The 24,030-nt window shown below is 43.9% G+C and overlaps 1 protein-coding gene across 1 annotated transcript in view; it reads right to left on the bottom strand.

The window, feature by feature from the left end:
* Positions 1–1,102: 1,102 nt before the first annotated feature.
* DDX10 (DEAD-box helicase 10) overlaps positions 1,103–24,030 on the bottom strand; it is a 294,884-nt gene continuing 271,956 nt past the window's right edge. Inside the window, exon 18 of the mRNA XM_088456683.1 lies at positions 1,103–2,175. Coding sequence (XP_088312809.1) covers positions 1,983–2,175 — 193 coding nt within the window. The 3' untranslated portion in view covers positions 1,103–1,982. The remainder of the gene's footprint in view (positions 2,176–24,030) is intronic.

Raw genomic sequence — 24,030 nt, 5'->3', positions numbered from 1 at the left:
CAAAGCAAAAATAAATCTTCCCTAGGACCTACACATTAAGGAATTGAGCTCCCTGGGGCAAATTAGTTGCTTGCTAAAAAGTGCTCCAATGTGAAATGTACCCATGTGTAGCTATGTACGATGAGCATTTTCTAGGCATGTATGCAAATACTGCAGCCACCTTTTAGCAAGAGATCTTCTCAAACTGCACATTTGGATGGTAATTTAGCATTTTGGTAAATTACTCCTAGGGCAGCCATGTTCGGCTGCGCTCATACACTATTTCTGCAGTCGCACCAAACAGCCCTACTTGGCGTGCCAGGACCCACGATACTCAGCTTGCGCCGAGCGTCTTTTTAGTCGCCATCGGATGCTATTAACTGCACGAGACTGCGCTAATTAATTTGATATGCGACACTTGTATATCTGTGTGCGCCTGAGGCTGAATCTTTATGCAAAGTGGTACGATGCTGTGGCTGCTGATTTCTTTCACGCCATGTCCGGTTGCGCTTCGTATACAGACTGAGGCGCGCACAGATACACAAGTGTAGCATATCAAATTAACCAGTGCAGTCTCGTACTCCAGTTGTGTCTAAGATGCATTTTTGGGAGAAAAACACAGAGAAAAAGAAGGGTGGCGCAAACAGAGTTGCACGGAACCTGGTGGCTGGCTTGCGCAGCATGGCGTACTGCGGCTTGGTGTGTGAGGACAGATCTGTGTGTACGGCAGGTCAACTCTGCATTTTTTTTATTCACACCTTGGAGATACCAGTGTCCATTTTGCGCCATTATCCTTGTTCGGCAGAGGAGAGGCGGAAGTCTATCACTAATGCTGCTTTACATTGTGGCCAGCACTGAAGAGGATGGATCAGTAAGAATTGGGGCACTGTTCATTCCATAACAACCTGTAAAGACTACTGGGCTGGGAGAAAATCAGGTTTTAATGGGATTTATCTTCCAAAGGCTGTTGGCACGATAAAGCTACGGAACACAAAAGAGTCAATAATGAGGGAGGATGTGATACAGGATAAGTATTCGCCTGATGTTAATGACTCAGATCTCCATCAATCTGTCACTACATGTTGTCTATGACAAGAACACAGCAAACTGTTCTAGTACAATACAAATGAAAAAATCTGCATCTGTTTATTCAGTAATGTACAGTATAGGCTTTTACATACAATAGAGAACAACAGTTCAATAGAACAACTGATTTCTTAATTAGATGAAAAGAGTCATTTTAGTATGTGACCTTTAACTTTTATGTTGAGATTGCAGCTAGAAATCCCATCATCCATCCTAGAACGATGATCTAATCTGCAGTAATAGCTGATTGTTGAGGTTCTACAGTACCCGGACCCAACAGCTGCTACTGGCTGATACATCTTTAAAGGACCATTAGACCTAAAATACAAGTTGCCTTATAGGAGAAAGCTATTAATAACATTCACAAATACTGTATATGTGTATTAGCCCATATCGTGGCTGAACTGGCAATGTTTTTCAGCTCATGTATATTTCTTGTACAACTATTGTTCTCTGCTATCAGCTATTTTCTGCAAAAGGTGACACTTAAAGCAGGATTAGTGACGGGAACTCTATGGAGAAGAAACCCCCTCCCCTCCCCCCCAAACGATAACCACTTTATCTGTTCTCATCTAAACTTAAATGCATGTATTTGTAAATATTATTGGTGACTCCACTATATAATCTGACCAGGACTTTAGGTATAGGGTTTCATTAATAATTATAACTCTAATCTGCCTTATCTGAGAAAGAAGGTTGAAAAATAAAAATACAAAAACAAACCCACTGAAACGTATTAGAGCTTCAGATTATAGGGAGTTACATTTCCTGGACTTCTACCATCACTGGGTGTTGGAAGTCACTCTCCAAGCTATTTTCCACGAGAACAAAAACTGCTTTACAGACAAAATTATCTGGTTGAAAGCCCTTGGCTTAATAGACAAAGATGTCCACAAGATGCAAAGGTGGGGATATAATTAGCTCTTGTTGCCCAGAAGGTGTAGCACCAGTTGTTCATCCTCTGCCAGTGAAAGTCCTGTGTTCAGTGGCTCAAATGACTCCACAGACTTCGGAGTAGTCTTCTTCTTTTTGGTGGTTACAGACCTTGGCTCTTGGTCTTCTGATCTGCTGCTGAAAGTCCTCTTCCTCTGTGGCACCTCCTCACGGTCACTGAGGAAAAGCAGAGAGAAACACATAATTAATTCCCATCCTTTTCCGCACACAGTATAAGGAGGATCTGGTCGCCCCCAGTTGACAGTCGGCAGATAGAGATAATTCATGTGCTCTTGCAGAGATAGTAAGTCTGTGCCCCCTCCAACGAGGAGCAAGACTGAAACGACACCGTCCCCAACCCTTTAACAAACAGGCGCTCTATAGACGTGTGTGCCATAGCAGCAACTGAGCAAGCCACCAAAGACGACACAGCACATTGTTAATGAGGCTCCCGTTACGCACACCACGCCATTCCTTACATAATCAGCAATCCCTAAAAGGATTAATCACGCCGTCGTCTTTCTTGGAGCAAAATCAGCCGCTGTGCGCACACCCTACCTGACCCTATTTTATTTCAGGGACCCTTCAATTCCCAATAGATAAAAGATGCTTAGTTTAAAAAATAAATAAATAAATAAATGAGCAACATAAACTAAACAAACACAACCTGTTTTTGAATTTACAGATAAAAAATAATTAGCAGAAAAGTTTGGAATAATTACAGCCTTTAGTTTATGTTAGTTTTTGGTGTTCAGAATTACTGATCCATTAAATATGAATTATGCTGGTCTGGGTCTTGATTGATGATGAAGTAATGGGGACGTAACATAAGGGCTTATTGTAAAACATGGTTCACAGGCTATTAGATAAACATCATTAATTTAGAAATGGCAGCTTCGAATTAAGAATACCAGAACAAAGAACTGATAGGTTATTAAATAAATTCATGTATATTCCTCATAACATACAGACAAAAAAGACATGGGAAAAATTTACTAAGGGCCCGTTTTGGGGGGTTTAGCAACTGTTACATATCCCCAGTAGCTCTCACCTCCAAACTACAATACTTACTATCTTGTGCTTTGAAGGGTGAAACCTCAAACTGCTGGCAATGTGTGCGGCAGAAGAAATTATGGGGCACCCACACCTAGAGATGACCGGCTCAATGCCGAGTAGTACCGGGCCCCTGGTACACCATCCGTTTGGAACCAGAGGGGAAAAAAATACCAAAGTGTAGTGTAATCACTTGTAGACTACAAATGCCTGCATGCACTGACAGCCTATGACTGGTCTTGCATGCTAGCACTTATGGAACTAGCATAAGGTTTGAACCGCTATGGTGACGTATTGGTTACCATAACTGCCTCACAGCACTGATGTTATGAGTTCAATTCCCGACAAAGGCCCTGTGGGAGGGGATTGTATGGTTGGAAGTTACAATATGCTGTCGACAGTCAAAATGTCTACAGCATAATGCCGACACGGTAGTAATGTTATATAACGTTTTAAACAACATTACTACTGTGTTAACATTCTGCTGGTCGACATTTTGGCTGTCGACAGCATAACTGTCAAACAGTTAACTACATCGCCAGAGTGTAGTTTATATGTTCTCCCTGTGTTTATGTGGGTTTCCTCCAGGTGTTGCAGTTTCCTTCCATATTCAAACACATACTGGTAGGGTGAAGGCCTCCTGACAAAGAAACTAACCTTAGTGTGTGTGGACTGACGCATATACTGAAATATTCTATGTAAAGCACTGCGGAATATGTGTGCGCTATATAATACCTGTAAATAAACATTTGCCTACTCTCCCCGGAATTTCCTTGAAACTCCCAATTTAGGGAGAGCTCTCTGAAGTTAACCCTCCTGGATCTCGTCCGCTGTTCCTGTGAAGAAGGGGTGATTTGTTCTGAATTACGGCATCATGGTCCCGTCACCCAATGGCCTAATCCTGAAAATCACGGCATTAGTTGGCAGGAGTGGGGCTACGACGACATGAGTCAGGGTATCACACCCATGTTCCACTGGCCTGGGCCTCCCTCTCCCCAGAGCCTGCAATAGTGGGTAAGTATGGTTTGCCCCATGACGTCTGTCGGAACGGTGTCTACAAGCACTCCCATTTCACATTCATATGTCACACTATTTGTATACTTGTCATTTGAATAAAATTGGAATGTCAATTTCAAACAGTACGCATTCAAAACATGCTATTCCTTAAAAAAAGAGCTATTCAGCTTGAAACGCGTTGGGAACAGGAACCAGGGGACTGCTTTGGGAGAGTACCTGACACCATCAGAAGGAATGAGAAGAGGGTGATCGGGACCCCCATCTTTACAATGTACTCCACGTTCAAAAAACACCTTTTCTTTGGTAGCAGTTGTAGCTCTCCGTGTTTTATTTATTAACAGTTTTTATACTTGCCATGTACTAACGCACCTACAATTTGTGTGCTTTAATTTATAATTGCTTGTTGTAAATAAACCGTTTAAACGATATCACACTATTGTCCATTATCCCTCTATTTTCACTATATTGGATTGGAGTAACAGGGATCCGTGAAGGAGAGATAATACTGGTCCTTGAGACTTAAGGAAAGCATACAAGAATCCTAAAAATAAGGGTAATATCCAAATGGGAGTGTATTCATCCTGCCCCAGAAGAAGCATTTACTCTGCTAACTCTAACGGTCCCTTAATAAGGATATTGTATCTATATTGCAAGATACAGAGAATGTTTGCCCGTCTTTTTTCCATATATGCTACAAAACGTTGAACAAAAAGGAGAATTAAAAATAAAGAACACACAAGTGTTTCATAAACTCATTAAGGGAAGTACTTTTCCTCGGTTTTCCCTTATAAACTCAGTGCCAGCTGTTAACCTAATTTTCTATGTAATGTTGTCTATCTTTTAAGGTGTAAAACAAGGTTTCCAGAGGCTGCTCGGTTTAGTGAAGTGCTTAATTGTCACTGTTTAAATATATGCTATTCCATGTGCCGTTTGGTCTCCAGTAACTCTCTCGGCTTCCAAACCGCCAATAAAATCGCCAATTGTAAAACCACACCTTAACAAATGTACCACATGAACATTTGTATGTGCCGTCCAATGAATTTCCTCCTGCTAACCACCAGATTTGTAAGTTGTAAGGAGCTTGCCACACTTTGCGAGTGTCAATTAGCCTGAAATTTCCTCTAACAAATAACGATCCATTTTAGATTAAGTGGCTACATGCAGAGTCATTTATAAACCTGTGACAGACCTGCTGCAAATCCAACTCCCAGCATGCCAAGCATGATCCGCCAGTGCTAATATGCAGGAAGACAATTTCAGCAATGCCCACCTTCACAGCTGATGGGATATAGGAAAGACTTCAGACAATCAGTAGCATTCAATAACAGTAATGACCTGGAATTACAACTTGAAAACGCAAGTTCAATGGTATTTTTGTGTATATATATATATATATATATATATAAAATAATTCACCTTCCTCTAATTCAGGGACAGGTAATTTGCAGCTCTCCAACAGCTGTGGAACTACACATCCCAGCATGCCCTGCAACAATTGTAGAACACCCTAACAGCAAAACTGTGGCAATGCATGCTGGGATATGTAGTTCCACAGGTTACTTACACCTGAACTAGTCATTGGATTAAGACATGGGGAGAATTCCATTAGCTGCAGGATATGCCCCGCAAGTAATTGATCGCACCACGCGGGTAAAAGCAATTTAATTTATCTGGACATTTCCCTGCGTGGTAAACTAGGGGTTAATGCGCGCTAACCCATGGACTCCACGTAAAGTGTGAAATCAATGGAATTTCCCGGCACCTTAAACTCCCCAGAGGGAGCCTTTTCTCACAAACTTTCCTCAGTTTCTGAAGTTGCAAGGAAAAGATCACTTTCAGGTATTAAAGCAGTATTAAAGCACTGTGTAAAACCTGCTAATTGAATTGACCGGCGCAGGTAGTCATGGAAGCAGATTCTGTGAACTGTGGGCCTGATTCAGAGATGGATGCTCTGAAGGAGCGCTCGCTCTGAATCAGGGCGTTTTTTTTTCTTTGTGCGGCCTCCTGGAAGCTCGCTTAGCTGTGGGTGACCACCCACAGCTATTGCGAGCGGCCAGGATGATGGTCGCGATGGTCTTGCGACGAGACCCTTGTGGTAGGCTCTCGTGGCCGCAAGCCCCAGAGAGCTTCCGACTCTATTAAAGCCGGAAGCTCTCCCACTGACATCACTGGTGATGTCAGTGGGGCCGCCCACAAACGTCAGGCGTTTGCTTGGCAACGCCTCCGTTTGAGAAGCCACTCCCCCCGCCACGCCTACAAAACGGGCAAGCTGTCGATGAACATCGACAGCCGTCCCTTTTGTAGTGAGCCACGGAGCGAGAGAATTTCTCTCCCGCTCCGGGGCTTGCGCACGCGCAGTGCGGCCGATGCGCGTGCGCATATCCCACCATCGACCCGCTTGCGAGCGTGTCTGAATCAGGCCCTGTGTTTTGAGGTGTTAAGCACAAAGGACACAAAATATATTTCCAGTAGACCGCCATAATCTGTCCAACATGTAGTATAAGCAGGGTGGTGCGTCTCTATTTAACATCTCTTGGGAGAAATGCCAGTGCGGGCACACAAAGCATAAAGTGTACAGTATACTGTTCTGCTCAGTAACGCACAGGTTTTACTTCGGCAATGTTCAATATGTGTTTATTTGCTCAATAGGAAAAATACAACTTGCCGGCAGCCTGGAACATTAATTTGTAGCCTGGTGGCCGGAACCTTGGCTGAGATTACTTTTCCTGTAACTAATCAGAAAAATGAGCAGCTGAGCAACACAAACGGCAAATCTAATATTTTGATACTTCTTAATTTTACAAGCGATTAAAGCCGTGGCATTTTTTATTCAAATTGCATTATGTCGGAGGAGACCGCTCTATTTTTACTTGCTTCAGCCTCTAATGTCAGCGCAGAGGGTTTTAATTAAGTATTAAAATCTTGTTTTATTCCACTGCTCCAGATGTTACTTTGTCCCAAGCTGTGTTATTTAATTTTAATGGAATGTAACGAATTGAACACGGATGCGTTAACTCAAATGGATGAGGACGCCGGCAAAGGTTGGACCCACAGTTGCCTACTTTTGAAAAAGCTTTTCAGGGAGATTGTGAAAGCAACACCTATGAGCGCGGCGGTAAAGTGGTCGTGTATTGCGACATCTGAGAGACGTGCCATAAAACTGACTTACATATGTAAATGAGCCCCAAAGCAGATCATAACATCTACTTGTTGATAAAATACTTTTCAGGGCTTATTCATGTACTGTGTATTACAAGTGGTTTCAAATGAGTAGCCAAGAGAAACCTTATATGAAAATGCATGTAGCCATAGGGATTATTGTGCCTTATAACCAGTGCAGGGAAATGGCACTGATTATACCATTTGAATGTACTGTATATATCTCTGATTTATTTATTTTTCCAAGTATATAACAGCTATATAATAAGGGTAAGGTGCAATCAGGGGGATTACTAGACTCTTCAGGGAGTCAGGGAGATTGCTACTATTTCAGGGAGTCTCCCTGACAATAAGGGAGAGTTGGCAAGTATGGGTTGGGCTGGCCATATAAAACTCACTTACTGTTGCTACATTATAATGCAGGAAAACAATCGTATAGGCACATCGAGGCTATGGTTTCAAGATTTTCTGGATCCTGCGCAATCTCACTCACGACGCAAAGTCTTTAGTTTTAGTAAAGACATTTTAAGCTTTAAACTTTACTTATGTGCATGTGCCTATCACAGGGGAAGTTATATGTTAGACAGTTTGTTGCTATTCCCTGTGGACTTGCTATAAACAAACTCCTGATGGTTCCGAACTTCTTCCATTTACGGATGATGGAGGCCACTGTGCTCATCAGATATTTTTCTGTACCCTTCCCCAGATTTGTGGTTAAAGTTAAACTGCGCTCATGTGGTATGACTGAAGGAGTGGGGATCTAGGGGGGGGATGTGGGAGGACGTTAGTGACTAGAGGTGAATGGGGTGGGAGAACCGATTCCTACCTAAGAACTGATAAAAGGATGGGTAAGGTGCGCTCTCTGGTTGTGCGGGGTAGGGAGGTGGTTGTGAATGTTCGGAGTAAGATGTGTGTAATTGAGAGACTGATGATGAGGTGGAGGGTCAAATATTTTATTAAGTAGGCACAATGCTGCTTGGGAGTATGACCCGGGGAGGGGCAGGGGATTTACGGAGGAGGGTGGATGTGCACGGGGGGAAGGTGGGTAGACCCTTTCAGGGGGCTCCTTACCATGCGGTTCAGGACCAGCACGTCTTCCCTGCTGGACCTTCGGTCGACAGTCTTAGGAGCCCGGCAGTTGGGTGGTGGAAGTCTCTGGGGGTGTGGGTAGGAAGGTGGCGTCCTGCACGTTTGCAACTTACCTATAGGTAGGGTGCCTCTGGTGTGGCGTTGCCGTTTAGAAGATGGCTGTGAGCAAGTCTAGTTCAGGTTGGTTGGATGCCGGTTGTCTTGAGCTTGTGGTTGTTGCACATAGTGGGTTGGTGCTCTTAAATTAGTTGCTTACAGCCACCTTCTACGCTCCTATCGCAACGCCACACCAGAGGCACCCTGCCGGTAGGTAAGTTGCAAACGTCCGGGACACCGCCTTCCTACCCAAACCCCCAGAGACTTCCACCACCCAACTGCCGGGCTTCTAAGACTGTCGACCAAAGGTCCGGCAGGGAAGACGTGCTGGTCTTGAACCGCATGGTAAGGAGCCCCCTGAAAGAGTCTACCTACCTTCCCCCCATGCACATCCACCCTACTCCACCAACCCCCCCTTGGGTCATGTTCCCAAGCAGCATTGTGCCTACTTAATAAAATATTTGACCCTGCACCTCATCATCAGTCTCTCATTTACGCACATATATTACACCGAACATACACAACCACCTCCCTACCCCGCACAACCAGAGAACGCACCTTACCCATCATTTTATCAGTTCTTTCCCCAGATTTGTGCCTCGAGACAATCCTGTCTCGGAGGTCTACAGACAATTCCTTGACTTCCTGCTTGGTTTGTGCTCTGACATGCACTGTCAAATGTGGGACTTTATATAGACAGGTGTTTGCCTTTCAAAATCATTTTCAATCAACTGAATTTACCACAGGTGGACTTCAATTAAGCTGTAGGAACATCTCAAGGATGATCAGTGGAAACAGAATGCACCTGAGCACAATTTTGAGCTTCATGGCAAAGGCTGTGAATACTTATGTACATGTGATTTATTTATTTATTTTTTTTTTTATTAAATCAAAAACACTTTTTACATGTTGTCATTATGGGTTATTGTGTGTAGAATTTTGAATACAAAAATGAATTAACTCCATAATGGAATAAGGCTGTAACATAACAAAATGTGGAAAAAGTGAAGCGTTGTGAATACTTTTCGGATGCACTGTAAGTAAGTGGATATTGGAATAGGGATATCTGGGTTCAGGGTCAATGGATTTAAACGGTTACAAGGTGAACGCCTTATTTCCTTGGAAGAAAGAAGGATAGGTCAAAACCTCTTCACAAGACTTCACTGATTAATTTGATATGCAACTTTGTATTTCTGTGAGCGACTGAGGCTGAATCTGTACAACGGACCTTGGCGCATGAATCTGTACAACGGACCTTGGCGCAAAAAAACAAACCATGGTCGCTATATTGAAGCACTTCATATACGGTAGAGTTTATTTCCCCTTCATTGTTAGGACCTGGAAGTGACATGCAGTGAGGGCGGAAGTGCATAAAGTTTACCAAACGAAGAAATGTGTCCGCTCGCCACAGGTCTATATTCCCCCTCTATGTCCAAGTGGATAGCAGGGAATTACGCTGGACAGTAACTGACGTCAGGGTCCTCTCCGCGACGGGCATCTAGACACTACCCTTTGTATACAGACTCAGTCGCACAGATATACAAGTGTCGCATATCAAATTAATCAGTGCAGTTTCGTGAAGAGGTTTTGTCACACCGTGTTGCGACTACAGTAAGGTGCACTTTTTTGAGCGAAAAAGATGCTCGGCACAAGCCGAGTCGCACGGGACCTGCAGCAATTCTGTATGAGAACACGTCTATAAATCCTCTAAGCAAACAAAATGTGAAATTAGGAAAACATAAGGTTAAAAATTGTTAAGAAATTAAGGGGCGCATAAGTAGTAGTTAAATTACTCTTGTAGGGCAACATCATTAAAAGGTGATTAACGGTTGTGCAGCATCCAATGTTGCATATGTCCAAATTGTGTGCACCGGCTTCAAATTAATGTAATCTCTCATACCTTTACATTCATACACCTGTTTGTAAACTGCTGCCTTTCAATCATACAAAAAGTTACCAACCTTCCTTTCATGCACCAACCAAGCATCTATTGGTACACCTCTCCCATTACCCATTAATCTATAGCTTTACTCCACCTCCCCTTTCGATTATGCCTATAAAAATTCTATGTCCTTCTCCTCAATGCTTACTTGCTTCGCTCTCCCCTTGTTTTAGGTTTTTATTCCTTATTATGTACCCTTGTTTAAATATTTGAAAATTGATAAAAATAGTAAAATAAAAAAAATCTACATTGAACTGACTAAGCAAATTTTGACTCGCACTCCTTTCAGACGGGAAGAGGTTAACCGGGCATTGAGTTATACGTGCCCGGTTATTCAGAATAAATAATTAGCTTGTTTGTTTATTAACATCTGCCAAACAGATTTTTGAGTTTCTGAAAAAAGAATCTACTCCAAAAATATTGGCATTTTGCTAATCAAACACACTGTGCCACAATCTTATTCCCAGATAATAAATTTTAATTTACAAGGCCAAGGCAACGATCCTAATGAAGATTAATTACTGCAGTGTCTTTCATAAAGCCCAGTGCAGCGTCTTCCTAAGTTACTGTCAAAACACTAATGAAAATATATTGTGTTGTTAAAGTCTATTCTCTGGCCATTGTCTGGGTGCAAAAATTACCAAAATATTCAATGGAAAAGGAAAATAAGGGGAAAAATATAATATATAGGTCAATATAAACAGAATAAACTAAATCAATATTAATAAATAATATTTGCTCTCAAATTAATGTAAAAAATATATAAAAGCACAGGTTATAATATATATTTTTTTAATTCTATTTATTTTGCCTAATGTGTCTATTATTATTATATATGGGTATTCAAAGATTAAACAGTGGAGGCAGCCATTTGTCACCAAAATAAATATTCAGTTTACCAATTCACTAGAAACTAGTGACATCGCTGAAGTATCCCGTGCCTCCTACCCAGGGCCAGATTAACAATGGGGCGGATGGAGCTACAGCTCCAGACCTCCACATAAAAATAGGCCCATCAACATGACAGCATGATTACCAGCTGCATTTATTTAAATAGTTTTTCTAGTTCCCCCCCCCACGCAACAAAAAAAAATAATTATGCAATTTTTCTAATTCTTTGTAGATAGTGTTCATAGTGTAGGGGGTGTACACACTAAGGTGACTCTGAACACACTCACACAGCACCGATCACAGCTCTTCCCCTTCTCAGTATAGGCCTTTAAACATTTTCAGCTCCAGGCCCATGTGGGCCTTAATGCGGCCCTGCTCCTACCTCAGTTACATAATTTGTCCCTAGTGAACAGATAAGCTGAACATTGGTTTCACCCGGAATATAGCGGCTTCAGCTGTGTCAGTATTAAATGTTAATTATCCCCTCTACCTATGAATTATTCATTTAAAAGTTTAGTTATACAACGAAATGTGTGTTTAAGAGCAGTGTGCACATCCTTTAATTAACTTTAGACAGCTGTTTTAAAACAATGGGGAGAACATACAAGATGTATCTCTCTAAACAAATGAATAAATAACACATCGTGAGGGTACATTGACTGCTCCAAATATTATAATGAGTCAGCAAATTAGTCTAGAGAAAAATATTTTGTGTCAGATTAGAAGACTATTTTTTGTTTTTCTGACACAGGCTTTATTAAACATGTGGTCTATTAAATGGGATCTAATAACACACCCCTCCCCCAAATAATTTATATATATATATATATATATATTATGATAGATATATATATATATATATATATATATATATCTATCATAATATATATATATATATATATATATATATATATATATATATCAGGAAGAAAGGCAGCACTCACATCAAACACAGATCCATATAATGCTGGGGTGTCCACCACAGTAGTGGAGTCCTGAGTGGTACTCCACCAATTGTATAAAATAGATAAAGAGGGGCACTCACCAGGCTTGAAAAAAGTTAATCCAATTTTAATTCACATATAACTCACTCAACGTTTCGTTCACAATCTGTGACCTTCTTCAGGAGTAGCAGCACAGATTATAAACAAATCAGCATCTACAGCAATGGATACAAGGGTGTAGCTTACCTTGACACAACTGCCTCTTTTATCCTAGTGTTGATTGAAAAAGTGCTCAAGGGGTGTGTTCAATCACCTCCCATCAATCATGGTGCATCCCAGCGTCACTTCCGGTGACGGAGAATATCTCACTTACTATCTATACCAGCTAACAAATTCCTCAGAATTACTAAAGCAGCATGCTAAATATATAGCGTCTTATCAAATCACAAAATAGGCTGACTAAAAAACATCACGTTTAATCAGACGCTCCTGTCTGATTAAACGTGATGTTTTTTAGTCAGCCTAATGCTCCATGTTCAATGTCCGATCAGGACAGCAGTACATCCGCTTCCTGATCAGCGTTACCAAAGCAACCTGAAAACACAAACCACAGACGCGCTGGTCCAATCACAGAGCAAGGGGCAGTACTATTGGCATAAAGCCTATTATGTACTAAACCAAAGTCACACTGTTGTATTGTAGGGTTTGCCACTGATGGTCGATAATTTTGCCATTGATGGCGGAGGTCCGATGGTTCTCAGCGTTTGATGGCAAAGTGCGTGATGTTTTTCTTTTTTCCCCCGGCGCAGTGGGCACTGAGCTTAGCTCCTTCTCATCACAGCCCAAGTAGCCCCACCGAGTTCGGCCTCCACACAGTTGGGAGACGCTGCAGTGATGGCGATCGATGGTGTAATCCATTGATGGCATCGAGCCTATCATAGTGATAGATTTCCCTAGGACATATATACAATGCTATTGACATTCAGCCCCCCCTAACACCTACACCCAATCACACTACCTCAGCTCCGGACACACCTTCAATTGTACACACACCTTACCAATGCTCAGACCTTGTTGGCCCTTGCTCCAGGTTACACCTAGTCTCTTTCACCACTGTACTGCTGGCACACACAGTCCTCACTGTCCAGCCAAAATACAACCAGATGAAAGTGTGTGTGGGCCCCCAGGTCCTCAACAATAAAACTGACAAAATCATATACTGTTCTACCCCCCTCCTCTATGTTTTGAAATGTGCTCTCAAAGTCCCAAAAGTCTTGTATTGTGCTCACATCACCCCCCTTCCCCCCATATCCATCCCCTACCACAGTGGTGACTATACCTCAAGCCATCCTCATGTGTTTCTCGGTCTCTGGGTTGCACCACCACTCTTTAATGACCGGCACGTCTGCAATGCTGCCAGGAGGCCCGGGAACAGGTCTTGCTGGTGACTGGGGACTAGGGTTGGGACAATAGTGACCAGCACAATTGGGGCAATGGATGCGGGCCTCTGGGGGGGCACCTGTGTGTGGTGGCCCCTAGGTAACTGCCCCCTATGTACTCTATTGCCGTACAAGCCCTCATCTTTGTCGACATGCAAAACATACTACTTTTATAATTGTTGATTACTAAAAGATGCCACAGGGCTCTACAGTGTTGGGCAGTGGGGAAGACATGGAATATATAAAACGGGGACATAGAAGACAAAGTATATGAAGACATGAATAAAAGAGGGAAGGGAGGGCTCCCTCACAGTCACAAGCCGGAGACAGATATTGCAGTGTTACTTTAAAACCCTGCTCACCAGCTGCACAATAGCCTGCGTGACACAGATAAAATAAGAGTTATGGTATAACATACCTTAGTTAACTTTTTCTTTGAGGTCCATAGGGTCCACAGGAACTACCTTGGGGTATGTAGTTGGAGTGATCCATTGCACCAAACAGCTTACAGTTTTCAAGCTCCCAGCATGCATAGGGCTTCCTCCCTATATACCCCGCCCCCAGCCACAAGCATTCAGTTTGTAACCAGGCCTGACGGCAAGAGATGGAAAGTGGAGAAGGAAGTACAATGTACACAAGAAACACTCTCAAAAACGAAAGAGGGAATCAGTGATACAAAAAGAAAGGAACAGATTCCAACTGAGGCTAGGTGCGTCAGGGTAGGCGCCCTGTGGACCTCTAAGAAAAAGTTAACTAAGGTATGTTATACCATAACTCTTATTTTCTTCTTCAGGCTCCATAGGGTCCACAGGTACTACCTTGGGATATCCTAAAGCAGTTCCCTTAAGGGTGGGGACGCTCCTGAGCAAAGAGGAGAATCTGCCGCCCAAAGGAGGCATCCTGGGAGGCAAAAGTATCAAATGCATAGAATTTGGACAGAAGACCAAGTGGCTGTTCAGCTGAGGTGCCATGTCTAACAGCATGCGATGGTCCCACAGACCGAGCAGAATGTGCTGTCACCTTGTTCGGGACAGGGAGATCAGCCTGTGTATAGACCTGAAAAATAGTCATACGCAGCCAGCAAGCTAAAGTCTGTTTACTAGCTGGCCAGCCTTGTTTGTGAACAACACATAAACACAAAGAGTGCATCTGATTTCCTGATGGAGTTGGTACGATATACGTAGATACGCAGGGCTCGAACCACATCCAGGGAAGCTCACCCCTAGAAAAGTCTGAAGACTGAAAGGCCGCGACTACAATTTCCTCATTCATATGAAAATGTGATACCACCTTTGGAAGGTAACCCGGTCTAGTACGGAGGACAGCTCTATTTTGATGAAATATCAAATACAGGGAGCGACATAACAGTGCTGCCAAATCAGAAACTCTGTGAGCTGAAGAAATAGTGAGGAGAAAAAGCGTCTTCACTGTCAACCATCTAAGGTCCACCTTATCCAGGGGTTCAAAGGGAGAAGCTTGCAACGCCCTGAGAACCAGAGATAAAGCCCACGGTGCAACCGGAGGGACAAACGGCGGTTGCAGGCATAGAACCCCCTGCAAAAATGTTCTAACATCCAGCAGGGAAGCAATTCTGCGCTGGAACCACACTGACAATGCAGAAACCTGAACTGTCAAGATAGCCAGGCAAAGACCTAAGTCTAATCCAGCCTGAAGAAAAGCAAGCACTCGGGAGATCCTGAAAATTTTAGGGTCGTATTTTCTGAGGGAACATCAAATAAAAATGAATGCCAAGTCCTGTGATAGATGCGGACTGAAGCTGGCTTCCTTTGCCCTCAGCATCGTCTGGATCACAGAAGTAGAGAAACCTTTGGCCTCTAAGACGGAAGCCTCAAGTTCCATGCTGTCAAAGCCAGCCAAGGTAAATTTGGATATAGGCAGGGACCCTGCACTAGTAAATCCTGTCGTAGAGGCAATGGAAGTGGACTGTCTTTGGATAGACATGCCAGATCTGTGAACCAATGTCTCCTGGGCCAGGCAGGAGCTATCCGTATTAACCTGCCGCCCTCCTGCTTGAACTTTCTGACGACCCTTGGGAGGAGGGAGATTGGAAGAAACAGGTATGTTAACCTGAAGTCCCACCTCATCGCTAAAGTGTCCACAAAGGCGTCTGAGGGATCCCTTGTTCTGGATCCCTACCTGGGGACCTTGTGGTTGTGACGTGACGCCATGAGGTCTACGGCTGGTAGTTCTCAGTTGAAAGACGTCTGGATGAAGAGCCTATTCTCTGGCATGTATGTCCTGACGACTTAGGAAGTCCACATCCCAGTTGAGGACTCCTGGGATGAATATTGCAGAGATTGCTGGAAGATGGCATTCTGCCCACTGCAGAATGTTCGCCACGTCCTTCATGGCTGCCGGACTTCGTGTTCCTCCCTGATGGTGGATGTAGGCTACTGCAGTCATGATGTCTGACTGAATCTGGACAGGCCTGCCATGAAGGTGGTCCTGCGCCAGAATGAGCTCTCTGTGCTCTGCACAAAGCTCCAAAATATTTATCGGTAGGTGACCTTCCAGAGCCGTGTGATGACCTGTCACCGCTCCCCAACCTCGCAGACTTGCATTTGGCGTACCCCATGCTTCAGACATGAGATTCGTCAGTTGTTCAGACTGAAGGAAATAATCTTTAGCCACATTCTGACGCCTATAAGACCGGAGTCTTAGATTTCGTCGGAACCTCCTCTTCCTCTATACTCAGGACAGATCTAACCGCTCTCACCAGAGAGGGGACATCCACCGAGGATTGATGGTCTTCCTCAACAGAATAAGAACCAGAACTCTGAGTATCAGAGTGCAATGAGGAGGTTGAGTCAGGATCCTGAGGCAATATCTGAAGGGAACCTCTCTTGAGCTCGTCACGCTGCAGCCCTGTCCACTAAATGTGCCGGTGCAGGTGTACCATATAGGAAAGGTGGCTGCTTACAACAGACACAACACAAGTCATCTTGCACAAAATCCTGCTCCGACAGGCCTGCCAAACAGGATTTACATGACATCAGCGCCGGAAGCTCATCCTTTTCCCCTTTACCTTTAGACATAGCAATGTATAACAGGTATAAGGAATAAATGCAATGTGACCCTCTTCACATTTGTGAAAAGTCAATAAAACCCCCACACACCTTTTCAGAGGGATGAGGAGAAACAGTGATAAAAATGACAGAGAAAAAAAAAAAAAAAAGATTCTCTCCAGCACACTGCAGTAATATCAACAAAAATTCTTGAATCCTACATAATAGAAATTCAGAGGTATTAGCTACATACATTTGCAAATATATGAATAAGCGCCAGGCCAGCTTCAAGGCTCCTCTATACTGGCGTCCCTAACATTAAGGGGTTCATGTCCGAGGCGCAAAGTACCCAAAAAAAATTCCAGCCAAGGACCATCCCCAGGGCATCACACGAAAAGGGGAAAGAAGGTGATAGTGAAGTGTAAAGTATAGATGTGTAAAGATAATCAATAAGTGTTAATAAAATAAGGAAGAATTAAAATTACATAAATAATAAACAAACAAATAGAGAGGTGATAAAAAAGTATCTATGTGAATTAAGTGGTGATGCCCTGAAAAAGGCCCAGCCAGAGCAACTCCGGGGGCCCCACACCCAAACGCTCACCCCAAAATAATTATTGCTACCTAATAGTAGCACCCACTCTGGGTCATACAATTACAAATTAATGTACTATATAATAACAGCACATGCATAAGCCGAGAGCAGACTGACCTAGGAGGTACCCCAGAAACCTCCACATGGCACTATACGGACCAGCACATCCTCCCAATGCTTTCTCCCTTCATGCCTCTCAAAACTGCAAACAAAAAGTATGGTGGTCGCTCACATCAGCTTAATGACATTGCACAGGTGCTTGTAAAGGGCGGGGTTTACACTGAACCACACGCCTCGGACGTGAACCCCTTAATGTTAGGGACGCCAGTATAGAGGAGCCTTGACAGTGATAGATATATCTGACAGTTTGGAAAACAAAAAGGCAGTATAAACAAAGCAGCTAGAATTAAAGTCACATACAATGCATATATACAGTCAGGTGCATAAATATTGGGACATTGACAGAATTGTCATATTTTGGCCTCTATTCACCACCACAATGGCTTTGAAATGAAACAAACAAGATGTGCTTTAACTGCAGACTTTCAGATTTAATTTGAGGGTAATTACATCCAAATCAGGTGAACGGTGTAGGAATTACAACGGTTTCTATATGTGCCTCCTAGGGGTGAGCGGATTCGGTTCCGTTCGGTTTTAAAAACCGAATCTTATTGGCTATCCAAAACTCGTGACAGCTGATACCCAATAAGATTCGGTTTTTAAATCCGAACGGAACAGAGTAGAACCGAATCCGCTCACCCCTACTTTTTAAGGGGCCAAAAGTAATGGGACTATCAACTCAAAAGCTATTTCATGGACAGGTGTGGGCTATTCCCTCGTTATTTCATTATCAATTAAGCAGGTAAACGGTCTGGAGTTGATTCTAGGTGTGACGACATTTGCATTTGGAATCAGTTGCTGTCGACTCTCAATATGAGATCCAAAGAGCTGTCACTATCAGTGAAGCAAGCTGAAAAATCAAAACAAACCCATCAGAGAGATAGCAAAAACATTAGGTGTGGTCAAATCAACTGTTTGGAACATTCTTAAGAAGAAAGAATGCATCGGAGAGCTCAGCAACACCAAAAGACCCGGAAGACCACGGAAAACAACTATGGTGGATGACAGAAGAATTATTTCCCTGGTGAAGAAAAACCCCTTCACAACTGTTGGCCAAATCAAGAACACTCTCCAGGAAGTAGGTGTATACGTGTCAAAGTCAACAATCAAGAGAAGACTTCACAAGAGTGAATATAGAGGGTTCACCACAAGATGTAAACCATTGGTGAGCCACAAAAACAGGAAGAACAGATTAGAGTTTGCCAAACAACATCTAAAAAAGCCATTACAGTTCTGGAACAACATCCTAAGGACGGATGAGACAAAGATCAACTTGTACCAGAGTGATGGGAAGAGAAGAGTATGGAGAAGGAAAGGAACTGCTCATGATCCAAAACATACCACCTCATCAGTGAAGCATGGTGGTGGTAGTGTCATGGCGTGGGCATGTATGGCTGCCAATGGAACTGGTTCCCTTGTATTTATTGATGATGTGACTGCTGACAAAAGCAGCAGAATGAATTCTGAAGTGTTTCGGGCAATATTTTATGCTCATATTCAGTCAAATGCTTCAGAAGTCATTGGACGGCGCTTCACAGTGCAGATGGACAATGACCCGAACCATACTGTAAAAGCAACCAAAGAGTTTTTTAAGGCTAAAAAGTGGAATGTTATGCAATGGCCAAGTCAATCCCCTGACCTGAATCCGATTGAGCATGCATTTCACTTGATGAAGACAAAACTGAAGGGAAAATGCCCCAAGAACAAAGAGGAACTGAAGACATTTGCAGTAGAGGCCTGGCAGAGCATCACCAGGGATGAAACCCAGCGTCTGGTGATGTCTATGCGCTCCAGACTTCAGGCTGTAATTGCCTGAAAAGGATTTGCAACAAAGTATTAAAAAGTGAAAGTTAGATTTAGGATTAATTAGTTTGGCCCTTTAAAAAGTGGGAGGCACATATAGAAACCGTTGTAATTCCTACACCAGTCACCTGATTTGGATGTAATTACCCTCAAATTAAATCTGAAAGTCTGCAGTTAAAGCACATCTTGTTTGTTTCATTTTAAAGCCATTGTGGTGGTGAATAGAGGCCAAAATATGACAATTCTGTCAATGTCCCAATATTTATGCACCTGACTGTATATATACATTCAAATTCTAATGTAAATGGACTCTAAATCAAATGACCAGCTCCACAGGGGAATTGGTAGGATATAGAGTGCTATATACCTGACCCAGGGGAGAGGTATATAGGGAGACAGACCAAACCTATGAGACAAGCAGCTTTCAGCGGTGCACCCAAAGCGGACTGTGAGCGTCTCACACACGCGGTGGTCAGAAGTAGCAAACCAGACATGGGAATCCACAGCGGAAGTTTCGTCTGGGTTGGGGGACCGCCTATTTCCCCTAAACTGCGATTTTGATGGCACGGGTACGCTGACCTCACAGTAGCAAACGCATACTAGTGCATCTACTACCCGTCCCCGGCGACAGACGATATGGTCCTGGCCATCTTAGTGAGGACACGCTGACGAGTCCTTCACCCGCAGCAGCCTCCGATGCGTCTCCTACACTAGAGACCTGGACTGCTGCGCACAATTCCCTGCAACGAGGAATCGCCTTACATTACCATCTCCGTGAACCCAATCGCAGTCCGGAACCCAGCGAAGCCGCTAGCTAAGCCACTCTGTGGTCCGCCGAAATCCCCAGAGCATATAGCGATACTGGCAATTCGGCATCGGTGGAGGTAGAAGGAGCAGCAGTATATGAGTCATATTCAGCGCCTAGTACCGCTAAACTCATATTTCCAAAACAAAGGTAAATCAAAACAAGAAGAAGCTGGGACTGCCTAAGCAGTCCCGCTGTTATAACCAGTGCGTCTGGATACTTGCCGCGCACCAAACAAAAAAACTGAATGCCTGTGGCTGGGGGCGGGGTATATAGGGAGGAGGCCCTATGCATGCTGGGAGCTTGAAAGCTGTTTGGTGCAATGGATCTCTCCAATTACATATCCCAAGGTAGTGTCTGTGGACCCTATGGACCCTGAAGAAGAAAAGCAAATCAGTACACACACAGTGCTTTAGATTGAAATTTAAACTTTTTTAAATAACAATTTCACACTGGCCAAGGACTGGGTTAGATTGCAAATTTGTGATAAAGCCAAAATCTTCCCAAAAATGCGCCCGGTTTTAATATATGATAGAAAACCTTTTGGAAGGGTACTCACTACATGATGTATACCCAGCATGACATTGTCGGGTGACAGGGGAAGGGGGGGGGACTACGTGTCATTCTGCAGCATGGCACAGTTAGCGTCATCCCCCGTCGGCCCTGCAGCAGGGCCAATGGGCGATGTTGCTAGCGACCTGTGAGAGGGCACATATCTTGGTTACACACCAGATGATGGATGTACCCGATATGTTACTTCGATCTGCGGGATCGGCTGATATATCTAGTGTGTACCCAGCTTTACAGTAGCCGGGTTCTGGCTGTTCATCTTTTCACAAAGTAGTCCTGGTAAGGGAAGGTAAGCCTGGAGGCACATATTGTGGCTGGAACCTACAGCTCCCCATAATAACACAATTAGTTGGGACAGTCCCGATTGTGGGGAACTTTTGTCCTGACTGCAGAGTTTGTATGGAGGTGAACTCCTCCCTCTGTATTGTTATCTGAGGACACCCCTCATCTCGAAGTGGTAATGACATTAACTGGGAACCTCTAATTAGTTGAATGGAGCGGATCTCACACCCCGACAAGTTGTTCGGAAGCGAGTTAGGCTCGCTCATATTTCATTTTAACGCACTAACTACACCCCAAATTTTTAACTGTATATGGAACTGGCCTTGATATAAAACTTTTCATTTCAAATAAGAAAATGGCCTAAAGTTCATAAAGTTTTTTCCTGCGCTTGGAATTCTTTAAATGTGACATTTACTGGTACTGACAAAGCCCAACATTAGCATTAGTATGCCAAGCTGTTCCGTGTCTGAAGCTTCGGCCAGTTAAAGTAATACACAGCTAATGTACATCAATAAGCCCTTAGCATTTGTACAAATACTGCAGGATAATGGGCCCTGAAAACGGCACATTTAGTGGATCTGTGAAAATGTCACTAAAACCTCTCCATGGGGGAGGGAAATACAGTGGAGATAAAGTACAAGTTCCTGTTCTTTTTCAAACACGGCCTGTAAGAAGGCAGTTAGGAGCTGATTGGTTGGTACTTTATCTCCCTCCAAGTCGATACGTGAACTTGACAGGGGTGTGCTGTAACAGAAAGTAGGTGTGGCCTCGCAGGAATATTGATGGGGTCAGATGGATCAGGGTGGGGTTTGGGTGAATTGTGGGCTGAGCTTATTTTGTATAATATATATATACACACACACACACACACACACACACACACACACATACATACAGTATATGTGTTTCCAATGCATCTCTGTCATCATTGATGAATGTACACAACATATGAAAGTGGACTAGCTGAAAGGCCAGAAAGGGTTTTGCTAAAAGGAATAAAAGTCGGGACAAGACGATAGATTTAATGTTTGCAAGAGCATGTGACTGTTTCTGAAAGACAGCATAAATAGCGCTTATGTACTAGTTCTGATTCTAAGAAATGCTGAGGAACTTCCCTGAATGATAATGTATTCTCACTGCATTGATCCTGCTGCTATCCCACACATTAATCAAACGCTCACCAAACACAGAGGTGACATTCAGGGCTCGTACACACAACGCATGCTGGGAATATGGGGGAGACGTATGGAAATGTGCTCTCTATGCCAGAACTGGTTGATAGTCCCAGTACGGTACCGACTCTGCGCTTCTATTTCCCATACCAGTGGCCATTTACTTGAGTGTAAAATTACTTACATGGGCGAGTGTTTGTTTCACTGATAGCGGTTATAAAGAAAAGAAACACATCAAGTACTCTGATCACCGTTCATAGAAGATAAATTGCAAAACTCTCTAAAATATTCTGCAGAATGCATTGCGGAGCGTATTTTGGTTGTTTTTGCAAAGCGCATGTTTCGGGACGGAGCTTCTGCAAGTACAGGAGATGCATAGTCATAGCCAAGAGAGTTGACTCTTCACTTGCGGCTGTCATGGGGGCCGCACCGAGGCTGCCATGGGGGCCGCACCGGGGCCGCCATGGGTGGCGCACCGGGGCCGCCATGGGGGGCGCACCGGGGCCGCCATGGGGGGCCCCCCCCGGGCCGCCATGGGGGGCCCCCCCGGGCCGCCATGGGGGGCGCACTCCTGCAGTCAAGGCACAGAGAAGTTGTTTGAACAGCATTGTGCGCACGGGTAATTACACCTATTTTCAGATGGATCTCTTGCACCAGGGAACGGGCTGGTGAAAGTCATACTTGCCAACTCTGCGGGAATGGTGGGATGCTACCAAAAATCGTCTAGAGCGGGCAAGTCTCCCGGATATGGCCTCCATTCACGCGCACCCACACCCCAAACCACCCCCTCTCCCAACTTAGAGTGAAAGTAGGCGATCCGCACAGAATAACGTGATCATAGCCCCCACCCCCTGCTTTATTATGCCAGTAATCTTGGTAATGTATAGCAGGGTGGGGGGGCTGCGATGATGAGATGGCTCTGCCACGCCCCCCATTGCCTCCACAATGCCCCCAGCTGCACCGACCTAGCTGCCGCCTCCCGGAGGGGGCAACCAGAAAGTCGGCAAGTATAGTGCAAGTGTGCACTGATAATGAGGACGTCTATGATACAAAGCATTCAGGTAGGGTCTCTGCCTGTCCTAGGAGGTTGTAAAACACTGCATGCGAATGAATAAATGCGCTTCATTCCGTGCAAATAATGCGCAAGCAATCATGGCCCATTTGTGTTTAGCTCTACATTGGCCTCTTAGTTTTCACCTGTAAAAACTAAGAGTGTGCTCAAAACCCCAGGGTAGCTTATTAACTGGCACAATGCATGCCAGCTGGGGGGGATGATACACTCACCCAGTATTATCATCAACTTTTATTTTTATAGCACCAGCATATTACGTTACACTTTGCAAGTGGGAGCAAAACAAACAGCAATAAAACCAGACTGGGTAATAAAACAGACAGAGACGCAAGAGGGCCCTGCTTGCAGACTTAAGCTGGGTACACACTGACAGGTACATTGGCCGATCAATTGATCGGCCAATATATCTGATGCCCGTTGGCCAGTGTGTACCAACGATGTGTGAACGGTGTCGTTCACAGACGTATCGCGTTGGATCTGCTGCACAGCCGATGGCAGATATATCTGTCTATCGGGCAGGGTGTACAGGCGGTCTGCCAACCGTCCGTACACACACAGCAGGGGCCGCGGGGAGGGGGACAGTACACACGCCCCCCGGCAGCGGGACACGTGGCCAGAAGCAGTTGATGGTCGTACAGTGTGTATGAATTACCATCATCTGCAGATATATCTGTGCAGTGTGTACCCAGCATTACAATCCCTGTGTGCGTCTCTAATCTAATCAGAATAACCAAGACGTAATGCAATCAGCCTGGGAACTACACTTCTAAACAAAGGATTTTTTATTTTATTTTTTCATCTCACAAAGGGAGATCTCTATAAAACTTTCTTTAGAGAAAAATTGGAGAAGTTGCCCGCAGCAACCAATCAATCAGCTTATGTCGTTTTACAGACCGTCCTTGATAAATGTTCGTTAGTAGCTGATTGGTTGCTATGGGCAATTTTTTACTTTTTCGA

This window comes from Taudactylus pleione, unplaced genomic scaffold (assembly GCF_031769625.1).
Source record: "Taudactylus pleione unplaced genomic scaffold, aTauple2 ptg000711l, whole genome shotgun sequence".
In the NCBI taxonomy this organism is placed as follows: domain Eukaryota; kingdom Metazoa; phylum Chordata; class Amphibia; order Anura; family Myobatrachidae; genus Taudactylus; species Taudactylus pleione.
Note: the sequence above shows the minus strand (reverse complement) of the source record. Positions and strands in the feature narration are given on the sequence as shown.